General features: G+C 41.9%; 1 protein-coding gene across 10 annotated transcripts in view; it reads left to right on the top strand.

Annotated features, from left to right (window-relative positions):
* The window catches only part of ICA1 (islet cell autoantigen 1), a 124,838-nt gene that overhangs the window by 22,880 nt on the left and 75,744 nt on the right, over positions 1 to 26,214 (top strand). For 9 of the 10 annotated variants that reach the window (XR_005593763.1, XM_039523090.1, XM_039523087.1 and 6 more), the window contains 2 exons: positions 1,514 to 1,637; positions 3,336 to 3,534. Coding sequence is in view for 9 of the 10 variants with exons in the window: in XM_039523090.1 (XP_039379024.1) it covers positions 1,514 to 1,637; positions 3,336 to 3,534 (323 nt within the window). In the remaining variant the exon portion in view is untranslated. Of the gene's footprint in view, positions 1 to 1,513; positions 1,638 to 3,335; positions 3,541 to 26,214 lie in introns of those variants that run through there. The other variant, XM_039523095.1, reaches the window with a different exon arrangement.

The following is a 26,214-nucleotide window of genomic DNA, read 5'->3' as shown; positions in this document are numbered from 1 at the left end:
GTTGACTTTCTAAAATAAGCCACTTCTGAATTTGGGTAAGTCCAAATTTGTTTTTCTTGGTGAGGATTGTGTCTTTTGAGGGATGGATGTGAATTTAGTGTGCATTAGGAGCAATGGAGGTCTTAACACAACACAGCCATGACCCTGAATTGATAGTCAAACTGGCCCTGACATGTGGACAGCCACGATGAGTGGCAGATCAGAGCACCACATGTGGGGGTGGGTAGGTTATGGTCTGAGGCAGAAAATAAGCTAACGGGGACTAGTCAGGGAGAGAGCCACACTGGTGGGGGTGGCTGGTTCTGTTCTGCAGAGTGTTGTAGGTACTCCCCCCACCACCACCTCCACCTGCTCCCCCAAGAAAAGAGCCTGTGAAAAGTCTCAAGATGTAGAGGAGAAGTGTGATTACACAATAGTTTAATATATCCAAGTTAGTGTTCCATGGTAGCAGTGATGACCCAAGTGAAGTCTTTTGTGTGACAATTATATAGGGAGGAACATACTCAATTAGAATGCAGTGTGGGCATAGAGTAGATTGGGCTAACAAGGGGCCCTTGCTGACATCTAGAAATATAACTTGTATAACAATATTTCAATTACAATAATGACTATGTCCCTCTTCCTTCACGTGTCACTTGTTTTACTCTGTATGACCTGACATGCGGATGGCCAAGAGGCTGGCAGACAGGGAGCTATGTGTGGAGAGTTCTAATCTGAGGGAGCAGGAAAAAGTGCTTGCTACAGGGGACAGCTGGTCTGGAGGAGGTCCATGAGGTGAAAGTGGCTTTGACCTTCCGGCATCGCAGAGATCTGGTTTAAGGCCACAACCAAATGTAGTTTACTTACTTCCACTCCAGAAGTATCCAGCATTCTACCATGTAACACTCCCACTTCCAATCCCCCAGAAAATACAACAGGAGAGGCCTTTAAACTATGTAGCTCTTGAAATACCAGTAGAATCATAAAGTGAGCAGACCATCCAGCAATTAACTTAAAAAGAAAATCACACATTTATCCTGAAGAATTAAATCCCCAGCTAAATAATACAATAATAGAAATGGAGAGAGTGATTTTAAGGGGCCAGATCTGCAGCTGGTGTAAATCAACATTGGCTTCAATAGAGCTATGCTATTTTATATCAACTGAGGATCTGGCTCCATGAGCTTCAAAACAAAAACAAAAAAACTATCAAGAGAAATAATATTGTCAGGCCACAATAGGCTCCTTCATATGATCTCACCAAGATAATATCTTTATTCAAGCAATAAACCCAGAGATCATTTTGTGGTTCTTATTACACTACACCAAACTCACTGACAGGTGTGTTCAAGTGAATCTGAGCTTTTGTTTCATAAATCCAGGAACTGCATGGAGGTTAATTAGAAAAAACTTTTTTTGTGCTGTGCTGCTTGGATCTGAAGTCACTTGTGAGCCTATTTTTGCTGTTGACATTTTTAAACAGTTAAAACCTGTTACATTGCATATATATGACCACTCATTCCTTTTTCATTAGTTTTGTCTCAGGAAGAAAATGAATTGGGGAAATTTCTTCGATCACAGGGTTCTCAGGATAAAACCAGAGCAGGAAAAATGATGCAGGCCACAGGAAAGGCGCTCTGCTTTTCTTCTCAGCAAAGGTATGTCAGCTTCAGTGTGTAAGGGAAATGTTACTCCATGGCTTCATTCATGTTGGACCAAATTCTGTGCTCTGACATTTTTTCAGTGTCCTCAATGACTGGCTTGAAATACTCCATTTTGAGCTGAACAATGTGGCTGCTTGGCTCAAAATGAAGCATCACATGCCGAACATTGGGAGGTTGGTATGTTCATCTTAGGTTGTAATTTGACTGGTGTTAGCACAGCTAGTAACAGCCACAGATGAGATCTTCAAAAGCATATAAGTCTCTTAGGAGCACAAATCCCACTGACTATGCTCCTAAGTAGCCTAGATGTTTTTGAAAATCCCTCTCTTAGCTAATTATCTGACATGCATCCAATTATGCAAACGCTTGCATGTGGCAAACTAGGTTCTTTTAGAATGCCAGTAAATGTGCCTTAACCCCTCACCAAAGCCCCAGTGCCCCATAAGTAATCCTGTATCATATGAAAACTTTTATTTATATATATATATAAATATTCAGAGCCAGAATCAACATTTTGGTCTTTTTTTAGCCAACATAAAGAGAGAACCACATACGTCCTTCCCTTGCCCAGTTGGCCAGTTCTCCCCTCCACCTTTGTGACCCACCCTCCTCATAACAAGTCACTACTGCACTTTATTGTATCATCAGCCTCAGGCCATTTCAGTAACAGAAGATCAGCCAGATGTAGTAGCTCCCTGGCTTTGCCATCCCTACACTAACTAGACATTCCCCTATGCCAGGGAAATCCCCAGGTAGCTACTTAAACCAGCTTTAAAATCTGCTTTATGCCACTAATAGGCTGTTGAATGTGTCTCGGTGAGGCTGCTGCTGGCTACAGGCAGGGAAAAGCAGCAGCTGGAGGTAGGAAGGGCAAGTTAGTGGGTAGGATTTTATGAGAGCCTGTTAAGAGGAAGAAGTGGGGGAGCTGATATCCCCAGCTGCCTCTCCATAATGTTGGGTCTGAGCGTATGGCAGAAAATGCCTTAAAACTTCATAAAAATAAACAGAATTATTCAAATTCCTTTGAAAACTCAGATAATTTATCTGCTTGACTGATGACTTCAGTGTTACCTGCTCATAGCAAGGTTACATTCTTAACCCTACCATTAACCTAATGTGCAGTTTAACATTACAATCCTGGTACATCTGTGGTATGTGGCTAGTAACAGGTGCTTTATCAAAGGTTTCGTGACTTTTAAATGTAATTCCCATTTGCTAATTTCACTTGTCTAAACCTTATAATTCTCTCTCTCTCTCTCTCTCACACACACTCTCTCTCTCTCACACACACACACACACACACACACACACACACACACACACACACACACACACACACACACACACACAGATAAATTTTGCAGTTAATCAAATATACACTGAAAAAGTTTCCTCTGTTACAGATTTGAGAAGCTGAAAGTAATTGTGAAAATCATGACACCTATACAGAAAGCATGCACAACATAGACATAAAGTTATCTTCTTCACTTATGACCCTAAATGCCTCTTTGGACCATCTCACATGTAGTCATTTCAGTGAATTTCTTTTAGACTGACATGTCCATTCCATACTTTTTAGAAATGGCTCAGGGTTGTGTATATTTGTTTGATTGCTGTTTCTTTTTAAGAAGAAACGACTATTATCTTTATGGATCAGTTCAAAATATATGGGTTTGGGTTGTTTTTTTAAAGGTTGGCATTACGTACTCCTTTGTGCAGACTATACCAAGAAGTGGAGACTTTTAGATATAGGGCTATATCAGATACATGGCTGACTGTAAACCGAATGGAACAGTATCGGACTGAATACCGAGGAGCACTACTTTGGATGAAAGATGTCTCTCAAGAGCTGGATCCGGATCTTTACAAGCAGATGGAGAAGTTTAGGAAGGTATGATGTTTCCTGTAGTTTGCTGGAGGGGGAAGCATGATAAATGGTAGTGAAGCATGATTTTGATTCCTGTGAGGAAGACATTCAACAGCACTGAGGATGCAATTAATCAAAACTGATTTTTTCCATGTGACAGAATACCCATTAATTTGATATGGAATATTATATCTTTCACAGATGATGAGGCTAAGCAGGAGAGAAAGTGGCAAGAAATCACAGTTCTTAACTACCTGGTTATGATTAGAATATATTTTTGTATTTTATATAATACCTATTTTAAAATGTTTAACTGAGGGGAAACACCTGAATGATTAAGAGAAAGAGAGACGTCTGCACTCAACAGGGGTGGAGAAGATTGATGATGCTACTAGAAAGTATGAAAATTCTGTGTAGACTAATAGAAATGCCATAATATTTGTTGCTGGGTTGAACTGTTTGGGCTTGGTTAAAGGCCAAGATTTTCAAAAGTGACTAGTGATTTCTTTAGGTGTCTCATTTTTTTTTTTTTCAGTACTCAATTTGGGAAACCTCAAAGAGGGTTGATTTTTTTTTTTTCCCCCAGAAAGTGTTCACACTCAGCCTTCAAAAATCAGGCCCTTTTAAGGTATTTCAAGTTTGGCACCCAAAAACTAAGGTACTCAATCACTATTCACTCTCGAAAAGCTTAGCCCAAAGATATCATGCCTCAAGGTAGCAATGTAGGAGTTACTTAGGCTATGTCTGTGCTACAGAGCCTATGTCAGCATTGCCGAACCTAGTGTAGACTCAGGCCCAGATTTTTAAAGATATTTAGACATTGCTCTGTGCAGTGTTGCAATGCCCAAGTCTTATTTTCAAAAGGGATTTGGGTACTGAGGAGCCTAAATCCCATTAACAGTCACCACTGTGTGCAGCAGCAGCTAAATACCTTTTAAAAATCTGGGCCTCGGTGTATGCAGATAGAAATTCTCCAGTCAGTGTAGGAACACCACCCTTCAGAATGATGTTAGCTATGCCAATAAAAGCACTCTTCTGTTGGCATAGCTACACTGGGGGTTTTGTTGGCATAGCTATGTCAATCAGGGATTTTTTTTTTCTTTTTCACGCCGCTGACCAACATAGCTATGCCAATATAAGTTTTAAGTGTAGACCATACTGATCTCCTTTGGCTCCAATTCATTCTTAGGAGGCCTTTACAGTCGTGGCTATAGGACTAGTGGCTGTTCTCCCTACAGAATGTAGTAGAACTAGTAGTATGCTTGCTGTTATGAATCTGGATTGGAGTGAGGGGGCAGAATCCTGGATCGCAGGCAAAGACCTACACTCTGAATAAATACATGTATAATGTTAACAGAAATGGCATAATATTGTAGGTCCGTGGCTTGAGATCTAGAAGTTACTTTGGTACATATCTGCCCTAAAGAAAGTTGTTGTGTGAAAGAGAACTTGCTCTCCTTGAAGCCTTAAACTAACTGTCTGTCTCCTTTAACCAGAAATATTTTGAGATGGAGTAAATGTTTTCATATGATTATACCGCACAATATATTTTGTTTGGTTTGGAGGGAAGGGGTTAAAACTTGAATCAAACACTAATAGGAAAGAATTGGCATGTCTAGTTCATATTAATATTTGTGAATGCAAGCTGTGACAATAGCAGTTGGGTGGGAGGGATAAAATTCCCAAATCTTGACATAATTTTTCTTTAATGCGTCAGTACAGGATATGCCTGCAAATCTCAGGGCACCCAACTTGTATTTTATTATGCCTGGTGGGAAATTTTTATAATGGCAGATTCTTGCAGGCAAAATAATCAGTCTGGTCCCAGCCTCGGCCAGTTGCTTATGTATAACGATTGATTTAGTGGAAATGCGCTATAAAAGGAGTGTTTGAATAAAGAACTGTAAATAGTATTGGTAATGGTCGTTCAAACCTGATTTATGCTTTTCTTGTGAAACAAGTGATGTGGAAGATCTACATTATAAAAAAGATAAAGTAGTTAAGATGATGAGGGTTTTTATGGGAAGCTGGTTAAAATCTTGTCCATGACATTTAAGTCTTCTCAGGATGCTATGCCTCAAAGTTGGCAATGAAGATTTCTAGAAGTTGCTATGAATGTTTTGTCTTAGAGCTTTTAGGAGTATTTGCATCCTGTTTACAATACCGCCCCTGGTAGCCAAGTATTATGAAACGTGTAGAATTCTGTAAGCAGTTTTGTCTGTTGCAGTTACATCAAGTTGGTTTATTTCTTTAACTGTTTACCAAAGTTCTGTTGCTTTGCTGCAGAGGAGAAGGTTAAAAACTTTATTAGGCAGAAATCTCTAATTTCTCCCTGTCCCTCAGACCACATTGAAATGCCAAGTACAAAAAGCTCTACATTTTATAGCCAACAAAATATATGTATGACTATTCCCATAATTCCCCCTCACACTGAACAGCTGCTGCATCAGACTGTTCATTGTGTAATCAAAGCTTGTTAGCCCTCTTATCGAAAATTTTCTTCGTTGTCGCCTCTAACATTGGGGAATACTTGGATTGCTTTATGCCGAAAGATTTTTGTAGATAGATTTTATCTAACAACTTATGGTGGTGCTCATGCTACTCCATGGACAGTTTAAGTAGTGTTCAGATACTGTAGTTCTCAAAAGTAGAAGTAGCTGAGTTGTTTTTGTTCTCCTCTTGCTTGCAAATCTAAATTGTGCCATAATGTGGCAGTGTTCTACTATATTTTTTAGATGAAGTTGGGATTTATATAATTACAACTGAGAAATCATGAGGCAGTTTTGTGTTCAGTAAAAGACCTTATGCATTTTGGAAAAACAAAATCTGTAAATATAAAGTGTCAACTTAGAGGGAAAATAAAGTGTTTGGTTTGGGTGCTGCATATTCAGTGATGCAAGTAGTTAGTGAGGTTGAGTTCAAATACTTGGAGGGTTATTTTAAAAAAATATTAAAGTGCAGTTCAGAATTCTGAGTGCAAAGAGACCACGGTATTTATTTTAACAGTAATATTTTTTGTTTTGTTTTAGCTTTTTAAGTAAACATTTGTGGTTTTAATTTCTCTTAGTTAATGTGTGAAGAAATCCGCCTTTGGCAGTATTTATATCACTTGATCATATGAATGTTTGTTGGAATATATATCCTTTCCTAACGAGGTTCTAAATATAATACATATACCATTGTGAATCTGGTGGCTTTTTTTCAGAGACTAAGGTAAATTCATATAGGTGAGTTTCTGATATCCTTCCTCAAAAAAAGCAGGATTTACACACTAAAAGACCAGCAGTCGAAACAGTATTGCTAGAGTTGATAACATTGGAGGGGTTTTTTGTGTGTGTGTGTGTGTGTGTGTGTAGCTCTCTTTCAAAATAGCAGAGGTACTTGGGGCACACGTTTATCTTTGCTTTGTGCAGGGGCACCAGCATGAGCGTGTGGACTTGTGTGGCTTTCCATTGATAACATGAAATATTACTTTTTTTTATTGTTTATAAAACAATTGCATTCCTTATTGTGTCAAACCAGAGAGGGAGTAAGTCATTCACTTTTTTCCTGCACACTTCAACAAATCTTATGCGCCTCTGACCTTTTTTCAATTAACAGATTACATAGACACACCAAGGTGGCTCTACGGTAATGTAATCAGCTATCTGGTGTTCCATCTTACACTGAGAAGATCCAAAGTTACCTGCTCTTGAGTTTGTTACCTCATGCTGACCTTTATGTGACTATAAGGGAAACCTTATATTCACAGGGCCGGATGTACATTGTGCATCCATTTACATAGCAAATTACTCCTTTCTGTACCTCTTTCTTCCTCTTCCATTGTTATTTTCCACCCCACTTCCCCTCATTCCTGAGATTTGGACTGCACCATTCCAGAGTAGTGGGGTTTTCAAAGTTGCTAGATTGGGACCTGTCAGTGAAGCTGAGCCACCATCAGCTAGAGTTGTAAGGTATGGGGTGGGAGAGGGTTGGCCCATATTCCTCCACATTATCTCATCTTTCCCCTTCAGCTTCAGGCAGACATTTTCCCTAGCAACTTTAGTCCCAATTAAACAAGCATGTGAAAAGATAAATTTAAGGTGGAAGAAGTGGTGCAGGGGCTCAGTCTGCAGCGCAGCTTTGTAGTCTTCCCTTATGGGATTCCTCTGCCTGAAGTGCATTGCAAGTCATGCACCTTTGTGGTGCTCAGATGCTATGGTGTTAGGTGCCATTATAAGAGCCTAGAACCCTAGATAGATAGCTCTGTCCAACCTGAGGGAGAGGAAGCTGAGCTGTGAAGCTGAGGCTGCATACAGGCTCAGTTTTTGGGCCCAGTGGAAATTGATGTCAGGTCTATGAATGGGTCAGAATCTCCTCAGACAGGAACCAGAAAACAGTAGGAGAGACACACTTCCTACATATCCTAGACCTTAGGCCTCTAAGATCTCCAGAGTTGTCAGAGTCACCGGGGCGATGCTCTGGAACTACTCCGTATAAAGCCAGCCAGGACTCTGGGGGAGCATGCCTCCTCCCTCTGATCCAGTAACATAGCTGGGGAGGAGTGAGGGAGCAGTCACTCCCCCACCGAGCACAAGTGGCGCCTTTTTAATTTTACTCACCCAGGAGTAGGAAAAAAAAAAAAAGGCGCCACCCGCTGCAGCGCTTTTACTGACGGGGCGGCGCTCCGGGTCTTCGGCAGCACTTCGGCGGCGGGACCTTCACTCGCTTTGGGTGTCTTCGGCGGCACTGAAGCTTCATCGCCGAAATGCTGCCGAAGACCTGCCGAGCGAGTGAAGGTCCTGCCGCCGAGGTGCCACCGAAGACCCGGAGCGCTGCCCCATCAGTAAAAGCGCCGCAGCAGGTGGTGTGGGTTTTTTTTTTCTTTTTTTCCCCGCTCCCCTTCTTCCCTCCACCTAGTTACGCCACTGCTCTGAGCATACTGTCTCCAGGGCAAGAAGCTTAAACAGCTTCAACCTTCCTGGGTCTGACGTCGGAGCATTCAGTATCTCCTTCCACACCGTGTGCTTCCCTGAGCGAGTCTGCCCAGGCAGGGCTCCTGGGGAAGCCAGAGGGCCCTGCACCGCTGCTCCGCAGTCAGATGTGACTCTCAGCCAGCCGGTAAAACAGAAGGTTTATTAGTTGACAGGAACACAGCGTAGGCCAGAACTCGTTAGCACAGAAATCAGTGACTTTCAGCCAAGTCCATCCTGGGGGCAGGGGAGCTCAGATCTAGGGCTCTGGCCCTCCCCCTGCGCCCCAAGCCAGCCAAGACTGACTTGCTTCCAGCTGCCTGGCCCCTACCCTGCCCGTTGCTCCTCCTCCAGCCTTTGTCTCACTTCCCGGGCCAAGAGTCCAAGGGTTGCATCCCCCTCCTGGGTCTCAGGTTACGAAGGAGCAGCCATAGCATCTGTGCAGGCAGCTGAAGCAGCCCCTGCAAAAGTCTCACACCCTTATTCCCACCGCCTAGACATTGGTGCAATACACAGGGAAACTGAGGTGCGCACAGCATTCATGCAAAACAGTAAGACTCACATAGGCTCACATACAACATAACAAGGAAAAATCCCTACTATGTCACACACATTTGTATCTGATTAGGATCCTCATTCTTACATGCAAGGAGGCCCTGGGGTGTGTCGAACATTAAGCCATGAATGCCAGATTCTATAATTGGCAAAGGAGAAAGATACTTTATTCACCTAAAAATAAAAATGTGAGTCCCGGGGGGGCCCCAGGAATATTTTGAATACCAGGTACAGTTTCACACATTTTAGATAATTTTAGAACATTGCAGATCAAAGAATTCATGCTAAGATAATGAAACTCTGCTGGTGCTTATGTGGACTTCTGCAGTAACATAACTGGCTGGAGATAAGTTCTGTATTGTGTTTAAACATGGAACCCAAACACACCTCCAAAGCTACTTCCCCACAAACCCAGTCATAAATTTCCGTTGGTCAGAGACACAAAGAGGTAAGCAAGAAACATTCATAAAAACAACCATGTACGTTTTGCGTTTTCCACTTTAAAAAAAAATATGGTTTGTCATGTTCCATCTGTTGGTTCTCATTTCACTGTTACATTCCTTCTACAGGTACCTTCATCTAGTCTTTCTGCTTTCTTTTTCCTGTATCCCTCAGCTTAACTTATATTCTTTCCTTCTTTCCAGCCCTCTTTTTCACATTCCCAAACATCAGATCCCTTTCCCACTTACCCCTCCATTCTCTTGGTGCTCCCTCTCAAACTCTTCTTTCCTCTATTTCTCCCTCCACCTGATCCTTAACGCTCTCTGAGTGAGGGGAAGAGCATCTCCTTTTCCCTAACACCTTTGCTATCTTTTCTTGTCCTATTGGGTTCTGGGAAGTGGGTGAGCACAAGCCTGCCCACAGCTAACGTCCCCTTCCCCAGCCTAATGGGAGGAGCCACTGAACCCGGGACTCACTTTCTTGTGACAGGAAGCCAGTGCTTTCTTGTGGCGTGTTTCCTCTCTTTCTGATGGGTAGGGGTTTCTCAGCATTTCAAGGGGTGTGGAGAAGCCTGCAGTAACCACACCACAGGGTCTATTAGTCAGAGGGATCTGAGCCTCTACTGTCAGCTTCAACATGGTGCTACTTTCTGACTTGAGGAAAGCAGAGGTGCTTGGTCCATTGTATCTGTGGTCTGATTGGGAAAGATAGTTCAGCATGGCTTCCCTGCTCCACTCATTCAGAGAGCCGGTGGGCAAGAGTCTAGGAGACTTTTGCCCAAATTAAGTGAGTTGGCATGTATGTGGAATAAACTACTGTCAAGAAAATGGCTAAATGACAGGTACGAGTATCCTCTCCTTCTCTGCTCCAGAAATTTAACGCTAGATTGAATGTGTGGTAGAAAATCCTGCTTGGATTACTGCATTCTTTCAGCAGTGTGTTGCTGTGTTGGTCATGGATCACACCTCTTCATGTCCCTGACCAAAGTAGCTATGACAGTGGAAGTCTAGTATGGGCCTCAGCTACGTTTACCTGCTTTAGCAGTTCTACAGAAGCCTGCACTTAACTGGCTGGTGTTGCTAAGGATTAAAGAAGGGATATGGATTTCACTAAAGAAGAGACATGCCAAAATCTTCTGAATGCATAAAAATCCTAACCAGTTGTTCGGACAGTTTAATCAAGCTAGTACTCTACATGCAGTTATGAGAAACTTTTAAATTGCTGTTAAATTCTTTACTTTGCATCAGTTCCTCTGACAGATTTTCATAGTTGTATCAAGTATAAAGAATGCTATGGAATCCCCAACGAGTGTTTTACAGATTCTATTAAGGTTGGCAAGGAAACAAAGTGCAGTGCAAAAATAAATAAATAAATAAAAGTCTAACAATATCCAAAGGGATGAAGATGATGTTCATAAATATTCTGGGGATGGGAATGGTCAAGAATCACTGGAATGAGAGTAGGCCCATTAGCAACTGAGGAGTGAGATAAAATATTAACTACCATCCTAAAATGGGTGATTTCTTAAAGACCTGTTTTAAACATATTTAAGAAGCAAAAAATATGAAAGTGTTGTGCATAATCAGGGAGGAATGAAGACCTAAATAAAGCTGTAGACTGAAAGCAAAGAAGGGAATACTTGAAAGAAAACAACATTTTTATATATAATAATAATAATAATTAATAATCAGGAATGGATAGTGTACATCTTAAGGTTCTAGGGAATGTGTTAGTGACTGTACTAAACAGCTGTTTGTAACTTTTGGAAAGTCATGCGGAACTGAGGAAGTACCAGATGAATAGGACGGGAAGAAAACCAAATATGATACCAATCTTTGAAATAAGAGCAGTCTTAGAAATTGCAGTATTGTAACCCTAATTTTGCTCCTGGGTAAAATGAGAAGAAAATCTGTAAGCATTTAGAGGATAACAGAATGAAGAATACTAAACAATAAAGGTTTATAAATAACATATCTTGGAAGAGCAATATTTTTAATCAAATTACTAAATTAGTAGAAAAAGGAATTGCATTAAATGTAATAAATCTGGGCTTTAGTTAAGTATTGGCTTGATACAGTGCCTTGTGAAGTCTTACTGAAAAAAATGAATTCAAATTGGCTAGGATAGCAAACACTCTCAGGAGTTTTGAAAACTGGCTGAAGGACCATAAACACAGTTACAGGGAATCATGGAAAATAAAGATAGAAGATACCTATTAGATCAAATAAACTATCTCTGCCAAGGCAAGATTGTGCTTTTATAATGAATTTTCCTAGTATTTTGTCCAATGTGATAAAAAGAACTCAGTTGAGGATGATACTCACTGAGGTGCTACAGGGAAGGATGTTTCCCTTGTTTTATTCATAGCTTTTAGGTATCCAGAAAAGGGAGCACTGATGTTAATTACATTTGCAAATGATATTCAATTGGGAGGTGTTTTGACTTTCTGTGCAGCAAAGTGTGCTGAATCTGTTAAAGAAAGAAAACTGTGCCGGATAGGCCTGTTGAATGGGTAATACACTTTCAGCTCCCATAATTACTAACAATGCTGTGTGTGGACGTTAACCATGATATTAATTGCTTACCAGCACTGGTAAGAGCTGCAACATAGATAGCATCTAGCTGTGTTCGGTATTAGTTGAAGTTTCCAAGTGGTCTTCCAGGCTTAGGCTATGTCTACCCTTAAAACGCTACAGCAGCACAGCTGCAGCGCTGTAGATACATCCCTGTAGCACTTCAGCATAGTCATTTACTACAGAAATGGGAGGGGTTCTCCCATTGCTGCACGTAATCCACCTCCCCCAAGAAGTGGTTGTGACACACTGTACCTCAAAGTAGCACCATTTAACCACCATATTCATTGTTCATATATGGTTGTGAAATTTCATACAGGGCATGCCGGGTAAAATACCATATATATTTTTGCTATATTTATTTATATGAATTATGTGAGTTTGCTACATGATTGTTGTTGAAATATGTTGTGAGTTTGGGGAACTAGCAGTGGGCGACTCCCAATGAGAACAAAGGAGGTAACCCACACCTAGGCAACCGTTAAACGACCATCAACCAGCAGGAGAATTGTAAATAAAAGGTGTGCAACTCAATGAGAAACAGTTGCGCAAGCACCACACAGTCAGAAGTGCTCAACTCTATGACTTAGTTGCGCAAGCACCACACAATGGAGCTTGCTCAACTCTCTGATTTAGCAAGGGCCATCAGGACATGCCTGGGCCAGTGTCTCTCCAGGGACATGGATTAAGAGTATAAAATAAGGGCCAGTGGCATCATGAGACCACCTCTGTCCTCCCCCTTGCCTGATGAAGGCAACAAGAACTCTGGGAAGACGAAGACTTGAATGAGGAGACTGGTCCCAAGCTGAGAAAGAAATTCAGCATATGTATTAGGCTTCTTTGTTTTGGTTTTCACCAAGAAGGTTGGTGGCGATTGGATGTCTAACATAGTGAATGCCAGTGAAAATGAGGTAGGATCTGAGTCTAAAATAGGGAAAGAACAAGTTAAAAATTACTTAGACAAGTTAGATGTCTTCAAATCACCAGGGCCTGATGAAATGCATCCTAGAATACTCAAGGAGCTGACTGAGGAGATACCTGAGCCATTAGCAATTATCTTTGAAAAGTCATGGAAGACTGGAGACATTCCAGAAGACTGGAAAAAGGGCAAATATAGTGCCCATCTATAAAAAGAGAAATAAGGACAACCCGGGGAATTACAGACCAGTCAGCTTAACTTCTGTACCCAGAAAGATAATGGAGCAAATAATTAAGCAATCAGTTTGCAAACACCTAGCAGATGATAAGGTGATAAATAACAGTCAGCACGGATTTGTCAAGAACAAATCGTGTCAAACCAACCTGATGGCTTTCTTTGACAGGATAACAAGCCTTGTGGATAGGGGAAAGTGGTGTGGTATATCTTGACTTTAGTAAAGCTTTTGATACTGTCTTGCATGACCTTCTCATAAACAAACTAGGGAAATACAACCTAGATGGAGCTACTATAAGATGGGTGAATAACTGGTTGGAAAATTGTTCCCAGAGAGTAATCATCAGTGGTTCACAGTCATGCTGGAAGAGCAAAACGAGTGGGGTCCCGCAGGGATCAATTCTGGGTCTGGTTCTGTTCAGTATCTTCATCAATTATTTAGATAATGTCATAGAAAGTACACTTCTAAAGTTTGCGGATGATACCAAGCTGGGAGGGATTGCAAGTGCGTTGGAGGATAGGATTAAAATTCGAAATGATTTGAAGTAAATAGGATGAAATTCAATGAGGACAAATGCAAAGTACTCCAATTAGAAAGGAACAATCTGTTGCACACATACAAAATGGGAAATGATGGCCTAGGAAGGAGTACTGCAGAAAGGGATCTGGGGATCATCGTGGATCACAAGCTAAATATGAAAACAACAAGGAGTTCGGTGGCACCTTAAAGACTGTTAGTCTTTAATCTTTAAGGTGCCACCGGACTCCTTGTTGTTTTTGTGGATACTAACACGGCTACCCTCTGATACTTGAAGTTAAATACGAGTCAACAGTGTAACGCTGTTGCAAAAAAAGCAAACATCATTCTGGGATGTATTAGCAGGAGTATTGTAAGCAAGATACGAGAAGTAATTCTTCCGCTCTGTTTAGGCCTCAACTGGAGTATTGTGTCCAATTCTGGGCACCACATTTCAGGAAAGATGTGGACAAATTCGAGAAAGTCCAGAGAAGAGCAACAAAAATGATTAAAAGTCTAGAAAGCATGACCTATAAGGGAAGATTGAAAACACAGGGTTTGTTTAATCTGGAGAAGAGAAGACTGAGAAGGGGACATGATAATAGTTTTCAAGTACATAGAAGGTTGTTATGAGGAGAGGGAGAAAAATTGTCCTATCCTCAGAGATTAAGAACAACAAGAAGCAGTGGCCTTCAATTGCAGCAATGGCGGTTTAGGTTGGCCGTTAGGAAAAGCTTCCTAACTGTCAGAGTGATTAAGCACTGGAATAAATTGCCTAGGGAGGTTGTGGAATCTCCATCATTGGGGATTTTTAAAAGCAGGTTGGAACAAACACCTGTCAGGGATGTCTAGATCAACCTTTCAGAAGTGGTGTGCCGAGGCTTCATTTATTCACTCTAATTTAAAGTTTCGCATGCCAGTAATACATTTTAACATTTGTAGAAGAGCTCTTTCTATAAACCTATAATATATAACTAAACTATTGTTGTATGTACCGTAAATAAAGTTTTTAAAATGTTTAAGAAGCTTCATTTAAAATTAAATTGAAATGCAGAGCCCCCTGGACCGGTGGCCAGGACCTGGGCAGTGTGAGTGCCACTGAAAATCAGCGCACATGCCGCCTTCGGCACGCGTGCCTTAGGTTGCCTACCCCTGGTCTAGATAATACTTAGCCTTGCCTTGAGTGCAGGGGACTGGACTAGATGACCTCTCAAGGTCCCTTCCAGTTCTATGATTCTATGATTAAGAACTGTAACCTACCTGTAACATCCAGTGGGGTGAGAAAAGCTGTTTGATTCAACTCTCTTGCTTAGCCTAAAAGTTTAGGATTTAGAATGCATGTTTACTTTTTATTTTCTTAAGGGAACTATCTCTGACCTTTATACCATCACTTATAACCACTTATTATCTATCTTTCTGTAGTTCACAAACTTATTTTAATGATTTATCCTTACCAGTGAGTTTGTCTAAAGTGCTTGGGAAATCTGCTCAAATTACAAAGGCTGGTGCATGTCCACATTCCTTTGACAAAGTGGCAAATTAATTAATAAGCATGCACTGCTCAAGAGAAGGTCTTGAGCTGTGTAAGACTGTATATTTCTGGGGTGCAAGGCTGGGGGCTTGGGAGATTTCCTGGTGTTTCCCTGTGTATAGTTCATGAGTGCCTTGGAGAGTATTCATGCAATTTTGCTGGGTGTGACGCTCCATACTGGTGGCTGGAGGGGTTTGCTGCTTGTCACTGGCTAAGCCTTGTGAGGGACAGCCCAGGCAGGAGAGCTAAGGGGGCACAGTGATCCCAGAGTTCCAGGGGGTACCCTGGAGATCCCATCAGAGTGGTAGCTAGGTTGAGGGAAGACGTTTTTGTCAATCTAGTGCTATCTACGCTGGGTGTTAGGTCAATTTAACTGTGTGTTTTGGGAGGGAGGGGGGGTGGATTTTTCACGCCCCCGAGCAATGTAGCTAAACCCATGTAATTTTTCAGTTTAGACTAGCCTTTAATCCAGGGGTGGGGAACTACGACCCGCAGGCCACATCCGGCCCATCAGACCTTTCAATCCGGCCCTCAAACTCCTGTCAGGGGCTTGCCCCGCTCTGCATAGCTCCCAGGAAGCAGCCCGCATGACCCCCTTCTGGCTCCTACGTAGTATGAGGAGGCGCGCCAGGTGGCTGTGCGCGCTGCCCCGTACGCAGGCACCACCCCGCAGCTCCCATTGGCCACGGTTCCCAGCCAATGGGAGCTGCAGGGCGGTGCCTGCGGATGGGGTAGCGCGCACAGCAACCTGGCCATGCCTTCGTGCCATGTAGGAGCCGAAGGGGTGACGTGCTTCTGAGAGCTGCTTCAGGTAAGAGCGGCCCAGAGCCTGCACCCTTGAGCCCCCCGCTCCCCAATCCCCTGACCAGACCGTAGCCCCCTACCGCCCTCCAAACCCCTCACTTCTAGCCTGGAGCACCCTCCTGCACCCCAAACCCCTCATTCCCAGTCCCACCCCAGAGCCCTCACACCACACTCCTCATACCCCAACCTCCTTTCCCAGTCCTGATCCCCCTCCTGCCCGCCTAACCCCTCAGTCCCAGCTTGGAGCACCCTTCTATTGACAACAGGGGGCGCTACTACCCCTGAAATGGATCTTCACTGGCTACTGGTGGAGCAGATTACTGTCATACCAGTGAAAAAGGTCCACAATAATTATCTGCAATACACAGCAGTTTATTGAGAAGGAATTACAGGCGGTAAAGGGTTATATTAAGCACATAACTCCTGTGTTAGACATTAAGAGCTATACATTCCTCTTAACGAGTCTCTCTTTCACAAACACACACAAACAGGCCCTGCACTAGTCTCACGCAGTTCCTGCTTGGCAAACAGAGAAGGTGGTTACTAATTTTATAGACCACTTCTTCCCTCCTGGTCTGTTCTTCTCAGCCCTCTGGTCTGTCTCGGATTCCCTCGAGGCAAGGCCTTGGTTGCCTTGAGACCCCTCTGGTTCACAGTCCTACTCGAGCCCACAGAGCAGAGTTTTGGCTACTCTGTCTAGCAGCGTTGCTTCTTCAAGCGTCAATTAAGGAATCTCAACCACAGTAATTTACTTTGCTTGATTCTTACACCCTTTTTCCTCAAAGGAGTTACATGTCTGAAAAGCATGCCCAGTGGGCATGTGGTTACTAATTTTTACCCAATTAGTATTTTAGAAGTGGCTGGGGGTGCTGGTGGTACCGAACGAAGATAACACCACGTTTACTCACTCATCAGTCATTCGCTCTGACTCTCTGCGTGGTGTCCTTGCTGTAAGGTCACTACAACCAGGTTGACCTGTGCTCCATGCTGTAACTTTATACATGTGATAGTTCAATATTGACTGTACACGCAGACTTTGCCAGTTCTTTATCAAATTTGCTTCTGCTTAAAGGGAACCTGCTTCCAGGACCCTCGGCAGCGATTCAGCCATGTTTAAGTGATGTCAAGTTATGCTCCCACCATTCATTCAGTATGGCCACACCTATTTGGCTCCATCCCAACACCACCTGCACCCCAAACCCCTCATTCCCAGAGCCCGCACCCCTTACCCCATCTTGGAGCCTCCTCCTTCACCATGAACTCCTCATTTCTGGCCCCACCCCAGAGCCCTCACCCCCTCCTGCACCCCAAGCCCCAATCTCATGAGCATGCATGGCCCGCCATACAGTTTCCATACCCCCGATGTGGCACTCAGGCCAAAAAATGGGCCCACCCTGGACTTAATCCAGTGTAGAGAAACTAGAGGCTTGTCTGCACAGTGTGGCAAAGCATGCCAGAGGGATGTGATTTGTAAAGCACACTAAGCGCCCCATGTAGACCCTGTTGTTGTGCTCTAAAAGATACCTAGTTTGCTTTAGCATAGTTCTCTTGGAGACTAAGTACCTTTTAGAGTGCATCAGCGGGTCTATAAGAGGAAATTAGCATGCAACATGTTAGAGCGCTTTCTGATCACACCCCTCAAGTACACTTTACCAGCATTATATAGACAAGCTGTTAGAGTAGTATAGCTTGAAGGTGACAAAGGTATTGGAGTTCACGAATGAGAAGCCAGCCAAAGATTGAAAGAAGATGGGCGCTACCGGGGAACACTGAAATAGAACAGGCTGTGGTCGTGGTAGATCTCAGAGATAAGAGTTCTCAAAATGATATAATGTCAAACAATGCTATTTTTGTTATTGACTGCATGTGTAACAGACATCATATGACAGACTATGGAGATAATTCACCTGTCTCTACCACTACCAGTTTAAAAAGAATAAGCAGGCTGTTTGCAAACTTGGATTACAATAAGATTAAAATTAGGTATTAACACGGATATGTCAGGTTTCATGCTGGTAGGGTGTGATGCTAAGAATAATATCTTCTTTTGATGTGGGCTTTGAAATCCTACAATATACATTGTTGCAGCTGGAGCTGTTTAATGTATGAGCCTGTTTATGTGAAATGTTTATCTAGTGATCAGTCTTGAAACATGTGCAGGTTTTTTGTTGTTGTTTTTAAAGTCATTTTGTCAACACTCCAATTCCTAAAGAATCATGGTCTTCATTCTCCATTGCATGGGGGGAGGGGAGGGGTTTCCTACTGGCAGATGGAGTTTCAGTAGAGAGAGGGTCTTCTCTGGTCAGTGTATATTGTGATATTTTTCCAAATCTTCCTCCAAAGTCCAGTCCAGTGACATTAAATGAACAGGCCCAAACAAGACTGAATTTTAGAAGATATACTCATCTTGACAATGTGACTTGAAACAGAAATGTTCCTAGTGACACAAACATTTATATTCTATAGAAATTTAAATTACTGTAGCAGGACTATTGTAGCGCACATTTGTAAAATCATTCCAGATAGCATGATAAAATCAATAGCTACCTGCAGCTATTTAATGTATATTAAATGGCATGAAGGACTACATCATTGCTGTTAGTAGGTTAAAAGCAAAATAACAATGTATGATAGAGATGCCCTTTGAAAGCATAATAAAAGGATGCTATTTAAAAATAGAAGCAAGCTTCTTGGAACAGATTACATCAGTTTTAAGATGTATTGCTTGCAGACTATAGTAGCTTCCACAGATTGAAGCATGCCCTTGAGAGATTCCTCGTCATCTGTTCAATTATTTTTAAGAAGTTAAAGTCTGAAATGAGATTGGGGAAATGACTGTAAAATTAAATAAAAGGCTTTGAAACTGCCACAGATATGAAATATTTTTGAATGACCTCGAATTACTAGCCGAGACATGAAAAAGTAGATTAAGTTTAGCTGTTTACTTAACATTAATATAAATTTGAGATCACATAAGGCATAATTTGAGATCACATAAGGGCAAGCGGACAAAAGATTTTAATGATGGCCATCCATTAAATAGCTTCAGATAACTATGTACAGATAACTGTTTCGCCATGACATAGCAAATGAATCTAAAAACACATTAGCAATTGCCTTAAACCAACAGAATATATAGAGTCCAATTTTAATTTACTGTTTTGTTTTGATTATGCTTTGCTTTATTTTAAAGCAACAATATCAAGTAATTTAGATGCCAAATTTAGATTTTGATGGTTTTCCTCATGTAAATCTAGTAATCTTCGAAATGTTATCATGCGATTTTTAAAAGTGCAATGAAACACAGTTTTAAAAAAAAATTACCTTGCCATATTTTCATCCCAAAGGGAAAACCAGAAGGTGAAACTAGGAAAAAAATGCCTAGTTTATTTCCATTGTCCACACCAAGGCTTGGATCCTGCAAGTTGATCTCGGTGGGTGGACACCGAGGCCTATGTGGATCATCCTGCAAAATCAGAGCCCAAGTGAAGCACAAAAAGTAAACAAAGAAGAGAAGTTGTGGAAGTAAATTAGATTTCAAAACTCCTTCAGTTTTAATAATCTGAGGAGGTTAGTAGTACAGCCAAAATATCTTGGGTCTGAACTGTGAAAATTCTGCAGGAGAGAAGAATAAACAGGAAGGGGAGTACAGCTGCTGGGAGAATGTTGTTTACATAAGAGGACCAAGATTTTCTGTGGTAAACACTACCCAGAAATTTTCTCCTATCCCTTCCTGCAGTGCCTGGGCATATCCATAATGTGGTCCATCTGCTTCACTTTGTAAATGCTTTGCTGTACAGTCATATAATATAGCTTTGGTATAAATTTAATTAGAAAAATATAATATGGTATACTTTGATCTGTCTTCCTTATTGCGTGAGACTATTAAAAACTAAACCGAATGAACACTAAAATATATACTGTACTGGTGAGAGAAACGATAATGTGATCTAACATGCCATTTTCCATCTTTGAATCTTAGTTTTTCCCCTTGCTTCGGATGTACCTGTGCAGATTCCAGTTGTCACTTATAGATTTTTCTTCTGGGATGGAAGAGAAAAGAGTTTTAACAGCACTGCAGCAAGATGTATAAAGAACCTTCCTGAAATTGCACATATCCTGAAAACTGTTTTATAATCAAGTTATTTTGAAGGAAATGGAACTATAATTATTGGTTCATTAAACAGTAACCAGGAAACTCTAAGCCATCATTCTTTTACTATTAAATATCAGCTTTGGTCAGGGTTAAATTACATATTTCAGATGTTTATCACTGAGATGGGTTGAGGGGAGGTACAGTGGTGAGGCTGATATGCAAGAGACATAACATTGCATAAGCAGCAAAGAATCCTGTGGCACCTTATAGACTAACAGATGTTTTGCAGCATGAGCTTTCGTGGGTGAATGCCCACTTCGTCGGGGCAGGTAAATATAAGCAAGCAAGAAGCAAGCTAGAGATAACGAGGTTAGATCAATCAGGGAGGATGAGGCCCTGTTCTAGCAGTTGAGGTGTGAAAACCAAGGGAGGAGAAACTGGTTCTGTAGTTGGCAAGCCATTCACAGTCTTTGTTTAATCCTAAACTGATGGTGTCAAATTTGCAAATGAACTGAAGCTCAGCAGTTTCTCTTAGAAGTCTGGTCCTAAAGTTTTTTTGCTGGAGGATGGCCACCTTAAGATCTGCTATTGTGTGGCCAGGGAGGTTGAAGTGTTCTCCTACAGGTTTTTGTATATTGCCATTCCTAATATCTGATTTGTGTCCATTTATCCTTTTCCTTAGAGACTGTCCAGTTTGGCCGATGTACATAGCAGAAGGGCATTGCTGGCATATGATGGCATATATTACATTGGTGGATGTGCAGGTGAATGAACTGGTGATGGTGTGGCTGATCTGGTTAGGTCCTGTGATAGTGTTGCTGGTGTAGATATGTGGGCAGAGTTGGCATCGAGGTTTGTTGCATGGATTGGTTCCTGAGCTAGAGTTACTATGGTGCGGTGTGCAGTTACTGGTGAGAATATGCTTCAGGTTGGCAGGTTGTCTGTGGGCGAGGACTGGCCTGCCACCCAAGGCCTGTGAAAGTGTGGGATCATTGTCCAGGATGGGTTGTAGATCCCTGATGATGCGTTGGAGGGGCTTTAGCTGGGGACATCTTGCATCCGACGAAGTGGGCATTCACCCAGGAAAGCTCATGCTGCAAAACGTCTGTTAGTCTATAAGTGCCACAGGATTATTTGCTGCTCTCATATTTGTTCTAAAAAGGTTTCAGTCGACAGCTGAATTGTAGGTATTTCTTTTTTAAGCTTACCTGTGTCCAAACTCTCTTCTGCATAAATATTGCAACTAGTGTGGCTTTCTGCTAGGGAGCCTCAGGACCTCGGGAGACTTCTCACCTCATGATATGCAATACTCAATCACAACTTGGTCATCATGCTGACCTTTGTAAAAGTTGTTCCAGTGGAGTGCAGGGGTCAGAAATAAAGCTGCTGGAAGCATATCTAATTTATGGCAGCTCCTGGACTGCTCCGTGGGCCACAGCGCTGCCCAGAATCTTTGCAGTACTATGTGTGGTAGCCCCAACTGATACATCCCTCCTGCCCCCAGCCCTGGAATGTCTCCTCCATCAGGGTTTTCAGGGGGGCTTTGGAAAACAGGTTTATGGTATTATGCCTTGTAGGGGTTGTCCTCCCCCAGTGGGAAACAGGGCTTCTAGAGCACTTTTATACCATTCCTTCCCCTATACACAGCGTAAGGATTGTCCCAGAGCCTGTAAAAATTTAATTTGAGTGCAAAGGTATTTAAAATTATTATTCTTTTCCCTAGACTTCAAATGTAAGATGGCATTTTGAAAGTTTAAATTACAAAAAAAAATCATGCATTTTTTTTTATGGTCCAGCTGCTTACCCTTAAAATAGAATTTATACAACAGGATCAGCAAGAGTCCCCATATATCAAAGCACTTATCAATGTCACTGTGTTATATTTTGTTATCGTGCATACATAGACATACATATTCAATTTTAAATGTTCTTAGATACTGTCAGCTTGGATTAACAAAATTCAAAATGGTGGATTTTTCTTAGCCATAGCATATGTATTTTGCAAAAACATACAACTTTTGCAAAATCACTAAATAAGAGCAGAATATACTGCAAGTTATTTTTGTTTGTGAAATTCAACATAAACTATGTCAAATTTTTTCAAATCAGTAATAACTCTGAGCTGTTTTGAATCATCCAGGCCAGATTTTTAAATAAAAAGGTCAGAGAACAAAAATGTGCCCACATATGGGGTTTAGATGACTATCGATCCAAGCATGCAGTTGTGGTAATCTCTGCACAAATATAGACCTACAGATGTGTGCTCATTTTTGTGCTGTGATGTTAAATCTTGCTCACAATAGTCAAATAATGCTAGTTGAGTATTTTCCTCTTATTTGCAAACTAATGGTCTCATCTTGCGCAGAACAGTAGAAGAATTACTTGCTGAATGTGTTGCTTCCTATGACAGTGGGCGAAGTTCACTGCTATTGTGTTAACGTTTTTTGCATGCTACAATAGCACATATGCTGAACTTGACTAATACTGAAACTTGTTTTTACCAGAAGAGTTTTCTGAGGTGTACATCTAGGGTTCTTAAAGCGGAAAGATCTGACATTCTGGCAACAAAGATAGAAACAAAATATATTAGTTGACTTTTCTTCATCTAGATAGTAATTTAATGATTGCTTGCTTGTTTATAGTTGTCATATTAATCCAATCTATAAAAAAGTGAATAAATTCCTAATAGAAACCTTTAAATTAAAACTGCTTGAGGAAAATGTTGTGTGTTCTGTGGGTTGATTATCAAAGAACACAAGAGCAATGACACTGTATTGTATTTTAACCTTTCAGTGACAAAACTGATTCCATGCCGAGTTTTATCAGCAGAATGATATACATATATTACCTTAAAGCATTGTCTGTGACATGGTTAACAAGAACTCAGCGTGGTATAATAACTGTTAAATATCTTTGAACATCTGAGTGCTTTAGTTGCTAAAAGAATTAGAACAAAAATATTTGAGGATGTGTGTATGCAATATACTGTTGTGTGTTAGGTGCAACCTTGTTATGGGTTGAATAAAAACCCCATGGAGATTGGTAGGTGCAAACTCATTTTTTAAGTTAACATAACTGTAAACATAAGCCCCAACGTAAGACAAAAGGAGTGTGTGAATCCTCTCAGAAGCTTTGGCTGACTATTTTGGGTAGGTCTGAGTGGGAAGGGAGGCAGCTGTGAAACTATGGTTGCTGACCCTGGAGAAAACCTGAGGAGATATTTTTTGGGTCAGTGGTGCAGACTGAAAAGAGTGCTCTTGGTATTGTGAGCAAAACAATCTGTTCCCTGCTATTTGATTCCTTCTGCATTCAGAGACGCAGAACTTTGTACATTCTTTGTAAATAAACACAACTGCATTAAACCTGACCACCATTAATTTCTGCTCCCAACTGGAACACTTACAGGCTCTCAAACTTTGACTAGCCACTTGGATCAAAAATACAATGCCCACATTCATTTGTGGGTATGAACAAGCTATCCAAGGGTTGCCACAGTGTAAAAGAGACATACTGTTCAGGTATCTTGTCAGAGGTAGGCACAGTCATCTAGGATAGCGCTGCATACTGTTTGGAGCTGATTGTTGACTGAGTGATTGGGAAAGATGTGTGAGTGGTAGGGAGGAGGGGGCAAGAAGTTGGTAGCTGATATGTAAAGAGCACAAGAATAGATATCAGAATAGACCTGGAGCCTGAACCTACCAGGAAGTCTCTGGATATTTTGAGCCAAAGCAGTGTGTAGCCCTTTTTTACTAGCCTGATATATAGCTATGCAAAAACTTCCTGTAAAGGTGAGTTTTTAAACTGATTAAGTTAAACTATTGCAAAATCATGTGTGGACACTCTTATTTTGGTTTAAGAGTGGCTTATCAATTTAGCTTAAGTATATCCCTTACTAGCTGATGCTTAAACCCACATAAACCATTCTTAAGCTTAACTAAGAGTCTCTACATGGGTAGAGATCATTTAAAATCAGATTTAAAAACTAATTTAAACTGCTGCAGTTTTTATAATAGATCAGTCCTATGAGTCCACCAAATGTCTTCCATGGTTCCATTTCTTTAGGGTGTAACTTGCAGTTGCTTGTGGCTATGTGGACAATTTGTACCTTTTGATTCACCAAGTCTCATACATATGGTTTTACCATATGAGATCATTCTGAATAAAGGCCAGGGCTGGCTCCAGGCACCAGCGCAGCAAACGGGTGCTTGGGGCGGCCCATGGAATGGGGCGGCACATGTGGCTCTTCGGCGGAAATTCAGCAGCAGGTCCCTCAGTCCCTCTTGGAGGGAAGGACCTGCCACCGAAGTGCCGCCAAAGAAGAAAGTAGCGGGGTGGAGCTGCTGCCGAAGTGCAGCCAATCATGATGGCGGCTTTTTTTTTTTATTTAATTTTTTTTTCCCCTGACGCTTGGGGTGGCAAAAACCCTGGAGCTGGCCCTGATAAAGGCAAAGATTTTTGGTTTTGTTTCCAAAGGCTAAAGAGAAATAACCCATGTAAGTTGTAGCTTCTTAAACGATATCATGTTCACTGTTGTATAAATAGTGAATTGTGGCTGGAATTATGGAAAGTGTCTAGAATATGTATTTGAGTTTGCTACATATTCTTAATTGTTGGTGGAGTGATTGGGGTCAGACCTTGGAATTACGATCTAGTGTTCTTTTAGTAGGTAGTATGACGTGTGACAGAAGGCTTCTAGTGGCTAGTTCTGGCCTGGGTAATTTATTGAATCTCAGTCCAGAAATACATCTTTGATTAGCCTACAGCAGGGGTGGCCAAACTATGGCCAGGGAGACGCATCTGGCCCTTCAAACATTTTAATCTGGTCCTTGAGCTTCCGCCAGGGAGTGGGGTCCTGGTCTTGTCCCGCTCTGGTGCTCCAGCCGGGGAGCAGTGTTGGGGGCTTGACCTACTCTGCGCGTGCCATGGCTCCTGGAAGCAGCAGCATGTCCCCACTCTGGCTCCTATGCATAGGGGCAGCCAGGGGGCTCCGCACACTGCCCCCTTCCCAAGCGCCGCCCCTGCAGCTCCCATTGGCCAGGAACTACAGCCAATGGGAGCCACAGGGGTGGTGCCTGCGGACAGGGCAATGAGCAGAGCCGCCTGGCCATGCCTTCATGTAGGAGATGAAGAGGGGACATGCCGCTGCTTCTGGGAGCTGCTTGAGGTAAGCGCTGCCTGGAGCCTGCACCTCTGACCCCCTTCCCCTGCCCCAGCCCTGATCCCCCTCCGAACCCCTTGGTCCCAGCCCGGAGCACCCTCCTGCACCCCCAACCCCACATCCCCACCCCAGAGCCTACACCCTAGCCGGAGCCCTCACCACAACCCCCACTTTCATGAGCATTCATGGCCCACCATACAATTTCCATATCCCTGATGTGGCCCTCACGCCAAAAAGTTTGCCCACCCCTGGCCTAGAGAGCATTTCTGTTCCTGTTCAGATGTACCCTTCTAATAGGCATGTGTGAGTATTCATCATACTAGGAGCAGAAGTGACCTCTAGATTTGAGGTTGCATAACAGTTTCCATTCTAAATCCCTATCCTCAGTTGCACAGACCTTTTTGAAACTTTCACCTTTAATGGTCAAATTTTGAAGTCTTAGTATCTGCATGAGGATATTTTTTATTAGCTTGAGAAAATGGTTCATCCTTTTTTGTGTTTTGGGACAGTGAATAAATATTATTTTTCTATTTATAAAAAAAATGGTGTGCCTCTTATTGGATCAGCACAAGGTAGAAAACTGAAATTTAGTGTGGAGAATCATTTACAATAATTGCTTTCAACTGTTACAGTGAAGTTTCATTTGGATTTGACAGACGTGCTCTTGGGAGATTTGTTTGCTGTGCACATGCAGTACTTTCTGCACAGCATTTTCTCTCCGCTCATAAAGGGTGTACTTAAGGAAGGCTGCATTGCACATATTAGTATGTGGCTAACTTATTTGTATAGTGGAAAGTATGCTGAAAGTGCAAAAGGTCTAGTAAGAAGAGCACTGCTGTACAATTTGTAAGATTAAGGTTCATTTGAGCCAAACCAGAGATCAAAGAGAACCCAGGTCTTTAACTCGAGTGAGTTATTCAGAAT

Source organism: Mauremys reevesii, linkage group 2 (assembly GCF_016161935.1).
Source record: "Mauremys reevesii isolate NIE-2019 linkage group 2, ASM1616193v1, whole genome shotgun sequence".
Classification (NCBI taxonomy): domain Eukaryota; kingdom Metazoa; phylum Chordata; order Testudines; family Geoemydidae; genus Mauremys; species Mauremys reevesii.
Note: the sequence above shows the minus strand (reverse complement) of the source record. Positions and strands in the feature narration are given on the sequence as shown.